We start from the raw sequence: 14,955 nt of genomic DNA on the forward strand, positions 1-14,955 counted from the left end.
ACAGTCTATAAAGTATAAAAGCCAGATCTATGAAAATCCTTTGCGGTTGTGTTGTTACAAGGAAAGTTTGCAATAGTTGTAAAGTGTTTTTTTTTTTTTACAAACTGAAGGAAGCTGGGAAGCCTTTTAATTAAATCAACACCTTGAGCCACAGGACTTAGTTCACTGACTGGGAGTCCTGCAGGTGCTAATGTAATATAAATAACAACAACAACAACAACAATGGTGAATCTCTGCCAAACAGCTGCTTCTGCTTGGTGTCTGAATAAGATCAGTTCTGGGCAGCTCTGTTTGTGTGTGTGTGTGTGTGTGTGTGTGTGTGTGTGTGTGTGTGTGCTACTTGTGACAGATGCATCAGTGAACCATTTCTTTTTGTCTATATTTTGAATTGCATTATCATCAGTGCAGGCAAGGCTACAGAGCACCTACAGAAGAGCCTATATCTGTAGCTCAGGCTTGAACTGTGAGGTCCTTGGTGCTCTCAGAGCTTGGTGGTTTTCTTGCTTTTTCTTGTTTTCTTGCAGATGGTTTGCTACTCACAAGGTAACGTCTTCAGTGCTAGAAGGGAGGGAGGTTTGCTCTTTCTTTATATACAGTCATTTGTCCTGTCAGAGCTGGTAGAGACGTTGTCTTCTCATTGGTGGTTCTTTCATTAGGCTGTTCTTTATGGCTTGATTGTTTGCCTGGTGTTGCTCGTGGTAGTAGTAACCTTTCCTAATCTGGGTGTTGATTGCTGGTAAGAAAGTCTTTCTGACTCTTCTGGTGTGTAAACTTGAACACTGATTTGTCTGAGTGCCAAACTTCTAGGAATTCCCTACCATTTTGGGATTTAGCTTGGTCTTGGGTGGTCCATCAACCATGTGTTGCGAGATTAAGGGCTTTATATTGTATTGTCTGACTACTAGTTGGTACTACAAGGAGCTTCCCTGCTAGTCTGTCCTACTTGGTGCCTGCTAGAGTTCTTACACTGCATGTTGTAGAGGACTCTTGGTTTTTCTTCTTGGGCTGCTGGGTCTTTTGGTTTACTTAAGATTTTTTTGAGGGCTTCAGTTGGTTTGCATGCTACACTAATGCCATGTGGTTGCAATTTGTCAGAGTTTGTTGCATAAATTCAAATCCAGAAAGCACACACAGATAACCGATTCAGCTGGATTCATTAACTTCTTTATATACATAAGAATAGATGAATAAATGTACAATACCAACAGGTGTTTCTTCCAAGTAAACACAAGGCAGGAGAGTTACAGGCAAATACAAGCAGTCAGTTTCATTTCAGCAGACAAGCCCAGACAGACTGCTAGTTTACTTCTCAGAGCAGCAGACTGCTTAAGTTTCTGTTACAATTCTCTGCACAGACTCAGATCTGTTTAAGCTCTCATTGACTGACTTAGTTGCTATGCCTATTCATTGGCTGACCTGGTTCCCACGTCTCTCCCAGTCATGAATATTTTAACACAATTGTGTCATCCTTTTCATCACTTGTGTTGGTTGTGCTGTGGTGGGCTGAGTGGTCAACACTTTCTGATTATTATGGGTGATGTTGTAAAGGTGGTCTGTTTATTGTTGCTGCAGTGTGCTTGCGGTCATCTGGATAATGTTCTCACAAGGCTTCTGTGATGGGAGGTTAGGTTACCGCTTCCATGCTGGAACAGAGAAATGTTGTCACATCAGTTTTTCTGCCATGGAGAGTTCCTACAAGGCACGAATCAAATCAGCTGCTTCAGTTGGTCGTTCTAGGAGGAGATCCTTCTGTGGGGGGGGGGGGGGCAAAAACCAGGAGTTTGGTAGCCCCCTTTTTCAGAATAACCCATTTTATTAAAAGATGGGAGCTTTTAAGAAGTGCCAGAGCCACCTATATTTTAGGGGCCACCCACAATTTTTTCCCTGCCACATTTGACATTTGGGGGCTTTTATTATGAGCATCCTCTTGATTGCCATGGAGGTTTGGCCAACCACAAAACATCAGTTCATCAGCAGCAAAACAGAGCAGCCACTATTTGATGTTCAAGAAGGTAGTGAGACATGATGGGAATACAGGTGATGCTTACCTACACATCCCTCTCTCTCAAACCACAATGCCAGGCTCGGGTGCCAAGCCAGTAAGTCAACAGCTACTTCAACCAATGGATCAACCAACCCATGGTTGACCAGAAAAAAGTAGATGCTGCACTTTTGGGGAAATGATGGGAAAAAACCCGAAGGTTTTCATAAATTCCATTACGTGCATGAAGAAGCAGGATGAGAAGCAACAGCAACGGAAGCTACAGAATACGGTGGATACGAAAGACCTCATCACATCTGGACAGTTGAGGTGGAGCTGGAAACCCAGTTTGATCATGGCTTGGGCTCTCTAGGTAGCCGCTTTGCAGCCATGTTCCCTCACTGCAGAATGGAGCAAAGGCTCAGTAGGAAATTTTCCTCTACCACATTTGGCATTTATTCTCCCCAACGATCCTTATTCTACAAGGTTTCCCAGGGGAGCCACCTGAAGACACCTGTGCCTGGCAGCTCAGTAACATTATCCATCCATCTAAATCTAGGACCATACAGATCACTGGTCCTGGTGGTTTGGCTAGCCTTAAAAGCAATGTATACCTAGTAAGATTATTGTTTCTCGCATTATTCCATTCCCACCAGGGAAAAGTAAAGGGTTTTCCCCCCCAAAAAACTCTTCCTCTGTTGGCAGCCTTATGCACCGTGTATTTTAAAAAAAACACAACCCGGACGTGAGATGTAGAAAGATGGTGGTTAGGTTTCCATCCTTTGCTGAGACTCTGTGGGAATTCTGGCTTTAGATGCAGCTTCTATGCGCCTGCTATGCCTGTTTCCCTAAGTATAAAGTCCCCTGCTCGCTTCTGTCCCACTCTGGTCACCTATTTTCTTTTCACACACAAACACAGGTTCTTTTTTTTTTTTTTTACAAAAAGTTTTATTGTTTTTTTAAAAAACATTTATACGGAAAAGGGTAAGTGGAATGGTTACAAATTTTGGCAGTTGCAAGTGTGGCAGACGCCCCCTCCCTCCAAACTCATAGGTTACATCTAAATATCAAACCTTGATACATAATCATAAAAAATCAGCATATTAATTCTAGAAAAAATAATTTTCGATCAGTTTATATCGTTATGATATATAGTCTAGATATAAATTCATTATTACTTTCGGTCTGTTTATAACATTGTGGTTTTCTTATTCATTTTTGTGATCTGAGCTTTCTTGGTGTTGCCCCTTCACAAACACAGGTTCTTAGAGACACACATGGGATGATAGCGATGGTATTGTCTATGTGGCTGACTTCCATAGGTTAAAGTTTTTAAAATACAGCAGTTTTCAAATAGCTTTAAAAATCGGTGCAGACGCCATTGGTCTTGTGTGGAACCTGCTCCAAAACTTTCTGGGAAAAAGAAGCAAATGATGGATGAAACTGAAATGAAACAAATGAATAAAACATATGAGGAACAGTTGCAGGAACTGGGTATGTCTAGTTTAATGAAAAGAAGGACCAGGGGAGACAGGATAGCAGCATTCTATTATTTCAGGGGCTGCCACAAAGAAGAGGGAGTCAAACTATTCTACAAGGCACCTGAGGGCAGAACAAGAAGCAATGGGTGGAAACTAGTCAAGGAGAGAAGCAACTTAGAACTGAGGAGGAATTTCCTGACAGTTAGAACAATTAATCAGTGGAACAGAAGTTGCCTCCAGAAGTTGTGAATTCTCCAACTCCTGAAGTCTTTAAGAAGATGTTGGATAGCCATTTGTCTGAAACGGTATAGGGTTTCCTGCCTAGGGAGGGGGTTGGACTAGAAGACCTCCAAAGTCCCTTCCAACTCTGCTATTGTATTGTAAATGTTATGATATTTATGTAGTTACATACCAAGCACATCTAAATTATATTAAAGTAACCAACATTTATTTACAGTCCACAAGGCATGTCATAACTTTTGAGCATCCTTAAGAGTTGGAAATTGAACATTGGAAAATCTGACCCGCCAAGGCTGTAGGTTGTGCACACTTGAAACAATTAATTCAGAAAAACTGCTTTGAGCCTTGTGTGAGGAAAGGCCTCTGCAGCTCAACAAGGCAACTCCCAGACTTCACAGACTTCTGTCTGTGCCTGAAAAATGTGTTGCAAGAGGATATTTGATAGGATAGCTTTGTTGATTAGCCTATGGGCCATATCAAAGCACAAGGTTCAAACACATATCACCAATAAAATCTTATACAAAAAAGTTAAAATAAGAGTAAGGCAAAATGCAATAGTTATAGGATAAGATACAACATAATTTAATACATGAATATATAAAATAGAATAAAATGACATTAAATTATATTTCAGTGACACCCTTACAATCTACCCCAATCAGTCCCATGTATGCAGATCTCAACCGAACCATTTTAAGTCCTGTGTTGTGTTAAATGTTATTTTCAGGTTCTGGCCGCACGTAAAGTAAGTTGTTTTGATATGGGGATCCCAATGGGTCCTTCTTTTGATATATGGACAAAGGTCCCTGTCTCTCACCCCCTTATACAAGCAACGATCAAATAGGATGTGAGCCAGGTCTTCTCCCTCTGCCGCTCCACAAATGCAGAGATGATCATTGTAGTTGTGTAGAATGGAATCTCCCGTATCTGACCATTGTGTCTCCCTAAGATGTTTTGGCAGTTGTAACTTCAAATAGCTGTCAACTTTCAGGTTACCCACCTTACTAAGGATACCTATATCGTTTTGTCCTTCTATATCCTTAATTCTTTGTTATTTTGAATTGTTCTCCTGTTATGCAAGAGACAGGAAGGCCACAGCTTCTCACAAAATGTGTTAGTTTGGTGATCCAGGAGATTTGAGGTTGTGATTTTATTTGCTGTAGTAGACATAACCTGGGGAGTGGAGCATTGTGCTCAAAGGAGAGGTTGGGAGCCCCACAGGCCTTCCAGAAGCTTCTCCTAATCTTCAAGGTTGGTCTTCCCACTGAGCAAAGGTTAAGGAGAAATGGATTACCCAGTTGGGGCTTATGCTCTGCCACCAAAGAGCCTGATGGCAGACTTCTGACGGAGACCCGAGCTCAGCTTTCCTAGACACAACCTAACACAGCCTCCTCCATGGAAGGATTTCTTCTTTTGGAAGGTCTTCATAGCCTTCATTCTTTCTCTTGTTAATTGTGTCGGTTTCTCTTCTGGTGACCCATTGGAAATGAACAGCTGACTGCCTCAGCTGAGGGTCTCTGTGGGGTGAAAAGAGGGAGGAGAATTGCACAGAAAAGTGTCTGTGGGGGTGGGGTGTCCACTAATGCCAGGCGTCCCTGCCTGATCACTCCTGGTGACTTCACTCTCTGGACCGGAGCTCTCCCGCTGTCAAAATTGGGACTGTTCGCAAATTCATTAGTTCCTGGCAACAGCCTGATTATCGACCTGGAGTGCACACAATGGCAACAATCTGATTAGCCCCACAAAGGCCCAGGGAGACCCCGGGATGTCGCTTGACAAACAGAGAGCAGGGCATGAATGGAGAGAAGCAAACTCTCCTTGGAGGAGGTCGAGTGCGATTAGGCCACAGCGCATGGACCACAAAGGAGAGGGGGGAGGAAGAAAGCCATGGCTCATTGACTCCCAGGGGATGGCCCAGAAATCAAACAACCTGGCTGAGGAAGTTGCCTTATGGGGCACAAATGTAGCCCCATGAAACTGCCAGTCCTGTTCAAACAGCCGCCGGCTTCCCCACTCTGAAATCCCAGGTCTGGAAAGCCCCATGGCCTTCGGTTGCAAACAAATGGGCATAAAATTGCAATTCTAACAAAGCTCCAGGCTTTGGTTGCTGTTGCAAGGTTTAATAAAAAGAAGATCCCCAATTGCTCAAATAGCTCCCTGCTACATTACATTAATTATGAAAATAATTCCATACATCATTCATTCTGCAAGTGTAGCTAAAGGTGTACATTTGTTTTGTTTTTAAGGGGCTCTTTTTGTTATTGCACAATTTCATTGAATTTATTGAGGTTGGTGTGATTTTATGGAAAGAAAGGTGTATTTTTTTATAACTTCTTCTCTGGGGTATGGATTATTATCTGATAGTGGAGACTATAGACACTTCGGGTCTTCCAGATTGGAGGGTTGCAATCATTGCTCCTATTTATAAAATAAATAAACGACAGACCTATTAGTCTGTTAAGTATTGTGAGCAAATTATATGCAAAGCAAACTTTAGGCATGGATGGAATCAGAAGGAATTAAAGGGGGTGAAAAAACTGGGTTTAGAGAAGGGCTACAGACTAAATTTTAGTATATTATTCACAAATATGTGCACCGTTTAACTTCATCCATATAAATGACATTTCTGGACTTCAAATATGCCTTTGCTTCTATCAGAGATATTCTGTGGATAGGTTCCAGAGTGCACAGTCATGGACAGATACTTTATTTGGTACCGAAATGATGTGCTAATTTCTCTCTGAGGAGAGGCTACAACACCCACTGAGTGATCCATATACAGGAAGGTGTGTGTGTGTGTGTGTGTGGCAGGGATGCTTCTGGCCCCTTCCCTGTTTCATCTGCCCATTAATCCCATCACTCACTTTGACAGTTGTGCCCCCAAGTAGCATCCCACAAAATCTGAGTATTATTGCACAGAGATGGAATAATCTTCTTCTTCACCTATGAAGATTCTTCAGTCGCCCATCACAGTTGCCCCAAATGTGCTTTTTTCAAGAGGCAACTGGACTTTCTGGTTTTTCTTTGAAGACATTTCACTTCTCATCCAAGAAGCTTCTTCTTCTCCATAGCTGAAGAAGCTTCTTGGATGAGAAGCAAAATGTCTTCAAAGAAAAACCAGAAAATCCAGTTGCCTCTTGAAAAAAAGCACCTTTGGGACAGTCTTATTTCTCATTCTCTGACAGGCTTCAAAACAGCAACAAATGCTGCAATTTTATATTTGAAAGGAACATAGGAGAGTAGTAAATTTCCACAATTCTAAATCCAAAGTTGGAAGGTAGAGGGGAACTCGGTTGAACATGGCTCCATCTTCAAACACCTGGGAGTGGATTTCCAAGGAAACAAGGAGGGCCTGCCATGATGAGGTCTTCTGGGGCTTTAGATCAGTGGTAAAATTCTATTTTTTTTTACTACCGATTCTGTGGGGGGGGGAGGCTTGGTGGCCATAGCAGGGGAAGGATACTGCAAAATCTCCATTCCCACCCCATTCTGGGGCCAGCCAGAGGTGGCATTTTCTGGTTCTCCAAACTACTCAAAATTTCCGCTACCGGTTCTCCAGAACCTGCTGAATTTCACCCCTGCTTTTAAGTTCTGCAGATGCCATCAAACCATTCTACTTCACAAAGCAATACCTGCAGCTGTGGAACTGTTCCAGGCTAAGACCTTAGCCCAAGTCTGTTAGCCATAATTCATGCTGGCAATAATTCTTTTGAGTGACTTGAAACAAAATGTCCAAGATCTATACGGTAGATACAGAGGGCTGGGGAATTCTGGGAGTTGAGGTCCACACATCTTCAAGCTGCCTAGGTTGAGAAACAGGGTGATGGTACTGAAGAGGAACATGAGCCCCTGCTTTTTATCAGACAAAACTGTTTCTTCCCTCATCCCAATCTGTGCCTCCAAGTAACAAACGTCCTATTCCATGTGTGTGGTTGGTTCCTGGAAAGCCCCCCAATCTTTTGCAGGCTGTGCATGTGCTCCCCTAACCCTCTTCTGTGCAAATACACACAGAGTGTTATCTTGATTGGCAAGAAGATCAAACGCTCCCATGAGGGTCCCATGCAGGAGATCAGAGGAGGCGAATGAAAAGATAAGGAATAGGAATTGGATAGAAAACATCGCAGGAAGTGATAGAAATAAGAGATGGGAGTGCACAGGCAAATAAAGTCAGCTTTAAAAAGTTGAAATACCGTCTAAGAAAAAGATGGGAGGGGGAGGGGGAGGGGAGGGGAGATCTATATCTCTATGCCTTTCCATTGTGATCTGAAGGGGATGGGAAGTTACCCATCTGCACATCACGGCCCAGGAAGTTCAGCCTCAATGGCGCTGTCAGGATTAGGCATCCGATGATTTATTTCCTTCCTTGCACAGATTGTCTCTGTTTTGTAAAGAAAATGTATTTCCAATTACTTTAACAGCAAGATAAATGAAGTGGAAGAGTACAGTGTGATTACCTATCTAGAGGAATATTTCCACTTTAGAAAAATAACCCCTTCATTTCTTCATTCCTGCAATGGAGCTGCTTTTTCCATACAGCCAAAGAATTGGGCTGCAATGGAGGAGCTTCTGCTGTTGCTGCTGCTGCTGTTGTTGTGCAGAAATCTTCCCCATGAGTTCTGTTACCTGGGAGGTGGGATTCCTAGTTATAACTAGATAACTATTCCTAGTTATTTCCCTCTCTGTTTTGCCCCCTCCTGTTCTTTACCATCCTTACGTCTCAAATCCCCCTACCTCACCTTTTAAAAGGAGGACTCGGTCTACGGTGGACACGGAGTGTTTTCCATTCAATTGTTTCCCTTGCCTCCGATGGTCCCCCGAAATGCAGAACCGCCAGGCATCAAAATGTACCCAGGAGGAAAAGCTGGCCAGAGGAAGTACTCTGAAATAAAGTTGGTAAAGAGGGGTCTTTTCCCAAGGAGGATGGAAGGGAGGTTGCAAAAGGTCTCCAGTCCGCCTGACAGGCCGGCACTTCTGTGGGAGCTTCCCCATTCCCCGTCTGTAGAGAAATGGATTGTTCCAAAGGGAATCTGTTGAAATCATCTCCCTCCCCCCTTAAGCTGGTCATCCTGGATGTGGAAGCATGGAAGGGCCAGCCTTCCTTCCACAGTGGCTTCCTCCCCTGGGGAAACGAGAGGCTAACTCACCCCAATTGAGAACACTGAAAACTCATCCATATTAAAGTACCTACAAATATGCGAGAGTGTTAATATTTCAAAGAATGCATTGGGGGATACGCCTATGACATATTTTAGTGAACTATAATTCATCTTTAAAGTACGAAGAAGAAGAAGAAAAAGAGCAGACCTGTAGGGACAGGAAGATGGATGGTGTGATGAGGCATTCCATTCTGTTTCCTTTTCTTCAGTGTAATTCTGGCCATATTAACCCCACCCCCTATTTATTTATTCATTTGTTTGTTTATTTGTTTATTTATTTTATTGGAATCAACAATATCAATCAAGAGATCCATCCATAAATAATGAAACTGCAAGCTAAAACACTGAGGTTTATTCCTCACATTTTTACTGCTAAATTAAATTGGAAATTACACATTCTGTCGACATGAATACCAAGCAGGGCTGTCATAATTGATGCAAAAACACTGAATACCAAAAAGCATAATGAAGATTATTTTTTGTGCTCGTTTCTGCCAACTGTTGTTTCTATGCTGTGATGAATTTCAGTTACATGACAAGTTAGTGTAAAAAAATAATAAAAGCAAAACAAAATCATTCAGGCAGAGCTTATTTCAGACTTTACTGTGCTGTGGATTTAATCTTCCTTTAATAGATTTTGTGTCAAATTTGTCTACACTAGCTGTGAAAATTAATTATAAGCTCCACAAAAATATATTCAATGTGATCCCAGATTTGTAGCTGTCTTTGTCTACAAAGTATTGAACGTTTAAAAGGCAGGAAGGAACAGGAAGGAAATATATCTGAGAGGTGAGTGAAAATGAAACATTGAGAAGTAAAAAATTGGGGTGAAGACAGGTGTAGAAGTACTTCAAATACCTAGACAGGTGTAGAAGCATTCCATGCTTCCCTTCCACATTCCACCTCAGGTGGAAATCCTTCATGGCCTCAGATATTGATGCAAATCCAGCTCAGTTTTGTGCTATTGTTCAACTTGAAGGGGTTAAGTTAAATGCACTTCACCCCCCCCCCACACACACACACACCTGCTTCCAGTTTATTTAGGAGCGATACCAGTAGGTCTCATTACCGATGGTCTTCCAGAGTTGAACCCCCAGGTGAAGAAGTGAACAGAACTTTCCAAGCATTTTCATTTTCAGTCAAGAAATTGCAATCTTCCTTCTACAGCACCTCAGACAAATCATTAGCAATAGCACCCAGGCTCTTGCTCTCCCAACAATCTGGCTCCTTATTTTACTGACCTCAAAAGGATGGAAGGCTGAGTCGACCTTGAGCCGGTCAGGATCGAACTGCTGGCTGTGGTCAGTGAGCCAGCCTGCGATACTGCGCCACCCTGGCTGGTCACAAAGATTGCCAAGTTTCCCGCAAATAGCTTGTGTTTGCAGAAGCTGGGTGGCCTCCTTTTCTTATTAATTGTTTCAGATCATTTTCTTTTTCTGCATTTTAAATTTAGCAGTTGTGTTTTATTGGTGTTTCTGAATTTTGAATTCTGTATGTCTGTTTTATTGGTCTGTTCTTGTCTTTTCTGTTCCACTATAATTTGCCTGCAGAGGTGAAGGGAAAAGAGACGGTCAGTGCTGGGTGATAGTTTGTTGGCATAGACAGATCCCTCCTCTCTAGTATGGGGCACCTGTTCCATATTATGTGTTCACCAGTAATTCTTAGGTGACAAATGAACTATCTGGTGGTGTCCACTGAGAAACATTACCTGAACCACCAAGGGAGAGTATAGAAGTTTGCTACGATAACGGAAGTAGCCAAATTGCATGCAAAAGTCCAGCGAAGATCAGCTTGGCTCCAGCAAAATTCTTTAAAGTTCTCTGTACAAATTCAGGTTCCCACTTCGCTCCTTCCTTGTTTGGATTCCTAATCTCTACATGGCTAGAAAAGAAAATTGTCTCCTTAAAATGAAAGAGGCTGAGAAGCAGCTGAGAAGGACTGTTTTGTAAGGAATCTAATTTACTTGGAGAATTACATATAATTTCACACTTCATTTTTTTCACTTCATCGTATAATTAGTCATTACAGAGAATCAAAACTATTGTTTTCTCCTTAAGAACAAAGGCCCTGGAAACTGCTAATTATACCACAGCTCAACATTTTCGCCTTTCTTTCCTCTTAATGGGCTTTTCTGAATATGGAGCTTTGCGTTTGTCAATTTTCCAGGGAAAGACGTTTTTCCCCCCTTCTCATAAGAAGCATAGAACAAAAGAAAAGAGGCTTACCTTACGTTAAAAGATGTATACAATCTCCCTTCACTATAAATTTAGCAAGGATTTTTAGCTAATTGTACATTATGCACACTCCCCCTCACAACTACAACTGTTTCTTCCAAGCAAACAAATATGGTCTTGTTAGTTCTATTTTTGGTGTTTTGCAATTTCTAATTCAGTAGGACTTTTCTCAAGAATAAATCTGAAAATAGCTCCTGAATAGTGGAATATTTTCCTCAAGTATTTGCCTCAAGAGTAACGCCATGTTACTCTGAAGAGAAATGGGGAGAGGTTTTAACGAAGATCCACCTGGTCTGATCATAAGTAAGGGTAGGCATAGGATCAGGTCAGGATTGAACTGTTGGATGTCTTTTCTGTTTGTCTTTGGGTCACTCAATGATTGGCATCTTGTCTTCTATTTCCCTCAGGACTCAGGAAGCCTCTAAATCGTATTTTATTTTACACCACTATTCCTTGGTTTGTTTGAAGTGAATTTTTAAAGGTCTATTAACCTTCAACTTCACATTTCCTGGAGACAGTCTTTGATTTTAGTTGGATTTCTCATATTGTACTAGTTCAAGAATAGATGCAAGCTATATATCAATGTGTTTTTTAGGTTGATATTTGGATTTATTACTTCAACATTTGTTTATAGCACTTAAATATTCACTCCATTGGACTGAAGTAATATAAAACACATGAGCTAATAATTTTAGAATGAATTATCTGAATTATTTCGGTAGTGACCTACAAGTTTTAGTTCTCCCTTCTAGCAGATGCTTTCCATAAAAAAGTTTTCCCTCATTAAAATGTTTTGGGGTATTACCACGCTGATATGTAGGGATATTTCATCATAGTTTTGAGAAGAGCATTTTGTTTGCTTTTTCTTTAATCATTGCAATAGAAAAAGAAATTCTTTAGGACACAACAAAGAGGTCAACAGGATACTGATGTTGGACAAGAAACTGCTGGGACACAGCTTCTCTTTCATGGGCTATCTAGTTATGGAAGATGGGAATTGGAGTCTAGTAGGACATTCTGCCCACCCCTGGGAAGGAAAAGGCGGCATCTGCTGACCAGAAGACCATATTCATCATCATCATCAGTCACCATCATCATCATCATCACCCCTACAACGATAAAGAATTACGTCTTGCTTGCCTTTTCTTTTTTGTAGTGCTCCTTTCTCTCACTTAAACGGTTGTTGTTAGCCGAGGTCTGTTTCCAACGCCTGCCCTGAGTTCAAAGGCCGGTTGAGGCTGAGAAAACTGAGCAGCCTCTGCTCTTAAAGGCAACTGGTGGCTTCGGCCTCCTTTGATCAGGCTCAATCACGTTGAAGTAGGGCTGGTGTTGCTTTAAAAAAACGCCTTTGTTATGTTTAGCAGACTGAAACTGGGGAGGGGGAAAAGATTTGCCAATTCTGCAGTTCTAACATTGTTTCATTGTGGTGGTTCTTTTTTAATACGTATAAATCAATTGTCTTCTCTGCAGTCTAGTGTGCTTGATGAAGGCAGATGTATAATTGGCAGGTCAAAGGGGACTTTTTACTCCTGCTGTAACCTACTTTCGTAACTTCTTGTACAAATCACACACACACAAACACAGGACTTAACAAGAGCTAGATTAAAGTTGCTGGAAACAGAGCAGAAGTGGGATTCCCATCCCCACAAATAACCTGATTAGCCATGCAGGGAAAAGAAAGGCCTGATGAAAGAGAAGTCCAGAAAAAAGAAATTTTGTTAATTTTAGCCTTATTTCACTTTTCTATTTCACGTTGTAGTGACTAAAGTTTTATGTTATTTATAACATTTCGATTTTGTGGTTTTATTTAGCTGGCTATTGCTTCTGTGATCTTGTGAAAGGGGTACAAAAGAAACTGCCATAAACAACCAACTAAGCCTTTTTCACGATGGAGAATGTTCTTAAAAGTCCCTGAAATGCACAAAACAATCTTTTCCACAAACCACATGCCACAACTTTGCTTAGAACATGCAACAGCCCATCAAGATCAAACAGAACAGACCTCAGAGGCAAAAACAGGGCCACTAAGCTTGCCGGCTGAAACGTTCAATATAGATTTGGAGCCAATAGGTTTCTGTAAAAGTGCAAGAGAAAAGCCAGATCTGAGCTAAGGAGCACATCTGCTTAATAATACGATCCTATACAGAGGTGCCCAAAAGTAAATGAGACTCTTCATTCTTTGCCACCCACATAAGTGACTAAACCTACTGAGGATGGTTTTGCAACCTACCCTGCGTTTCCTTTATTTTCTTCTGTTGCGCGTAAGCAGTTTCCAAGTGTTAAAACTGTAATTCTCATTATAAAAAGCTTTTATAAAGCCCTTGAAATGTTACCTAATTGGGTAACAAAAACTCTGCAAGGAAACAACCAATATCAGAGATCATCAAGAATGCCATAATTCGTACATGAAAAAAACCATATAAAGCCATGAAAATCATATTTATGTTCCTACTATGAGAATTCAGTCCAATTTATAATAGATCCTTTTTAAAAAAAAAAAATCTTGTATACATAGAAGTTTTTCCTCTCAATTCCTTACTGCTTAAATCATAGTCAGATTCTTCTCAGACTTAAAATTGAATTAATGAGAAGTGAACTCCTCAAAAAGAATGTTTATTTTCCCACACTTGAAATTATCTTACAGTATTTGCTGTCTCTTAGGCCAGGGAAATGTAAGATCAATGTTTAGAACTGAATATGAAGCATTGCGTAGTCCTGAAAACTTCACCCATTGCTTTCCAGGTCATTTGTATCAATCGTGGTTGAAATATCTTTCAAGGATATGGTGACAGCTAAATCTTTAGGGCAGTAAACAAACTCCAGGAAGTTGGGCAGTGTTGGGCTTTAGTGCTTAGTGCTGGGCTTTATAGTTTGGTAATCAAGTTCTAGAGAAGAAATTTCCAGATGTTTCATCAGCTACATCTTCTTCAGAGGCAGAATGGTATACAGAAACTTCTCCTCTAAACTCTGAAGTTCGGCAATGCCCAGGCGACCCCAGTCATGAAAGCCTACAGCAGTAAATTCCAGAAAACTCTAGAGTTTTTGAGAAAAGCCATTGTGAAAAGCCTCATCACCGGAGATTGAGAAATCCTACAGTAAGGCCCTGTGTAACCTGATGCTATGTGCTTTGCATTTCCTTTACAGATCCCAGGTTTATTACTGTTCATTTGATCCCTGAAAGTGACAATCCAGAAGATGACAAGATATATTTTTTCTTCCGAGAAAATGCAATTGATGGGGAGCATTCTGGAAAAGCCACACATGCCAGAATAGGACAGATCTGTAAGGTAAAAATCATGTCAGGTGCAAAAAAAAAAAAAAAAACCCAGGTCTGAAATAAAGTAGCCCTTTGAAATCTCATGGCCATAATAAATATATTTACTTGCCCAATATTTATTTGTTCATTCCTTTATTCAATTCATACGGTCTCCTGATTCAATTCTTGTATTAATTCTACTCCTCTTGGCTTGAGGGTAGCAAAGCCCCTGGAGAATTCCTGTGATGAAAAGCTCCACCGTGGCTTGTGCTCTGAGGTTTTTCTTGCCCTTACTCTGGAAGTCTTCCTCCAGCTCAGAGTCTCCCACATGGATACTGGCCGAGGCAGAAATCAAGTCTTCCAATTGTAATTTTAGATGTCACAATCAGGGCTGAGACAATCAGGAGGCTCTTAAAATTCTGGTGTGATATTTTTGTTTGATAGAATGACTTTGGTGGACACAGAAGCCTCGTCAACAAATGGACAACTTTTTTGAAAGCACGGTTAATGTGTTCTGTGCCGGGACCTAATGGCATCGACACCCATTTCGACGAACTCCGTAAGTGTCAGAACCAGTTGTGAATACAGATTTATTCCCTGATCAGCT

The 14,955-nt window shown here is 41.2% G+C and overlaps 1 protein-coding gene across 2 annotated transcripts in view; it reads left to right on the forward strand.

Annotated features, from left to right (window-relative positions):
- SEMA3A (semaphorin 3A) overlaps positions 1–14,955 on the forward strand; it is a 127,836-nt gene that overhangs the window by 93,000 nt on the left and 19,881 nt on the right. For both annotated transcript variants that reach the window (XM_081957244.1, XM_081957245.1), the window contains exons 7-8: positions 14,237–14,379; positions 14,793–14,907. In XM_081957244.1, the coding sequence (XP_081813370.1) occupies positions 14,237–14,379; positions 14,793–14,907 (258 nt within the window). The remainder of the gene's footprint in view (positions 1–14,236; positions 14,380–14,792; positions 14,908–14,955) is intronic.

The sequence above is a fragment of the Natrix helvetica genome (genome assembly GCF_964273705.1).
Source record: "Natrix helvetica genome assembly, chromosome: 6".
Lineage (NCBI taxonomy): Eukaryota > Metazoa > Chordata > Lepidosauria > Squamata > Natricidae > Natrix > Natrix helvetica.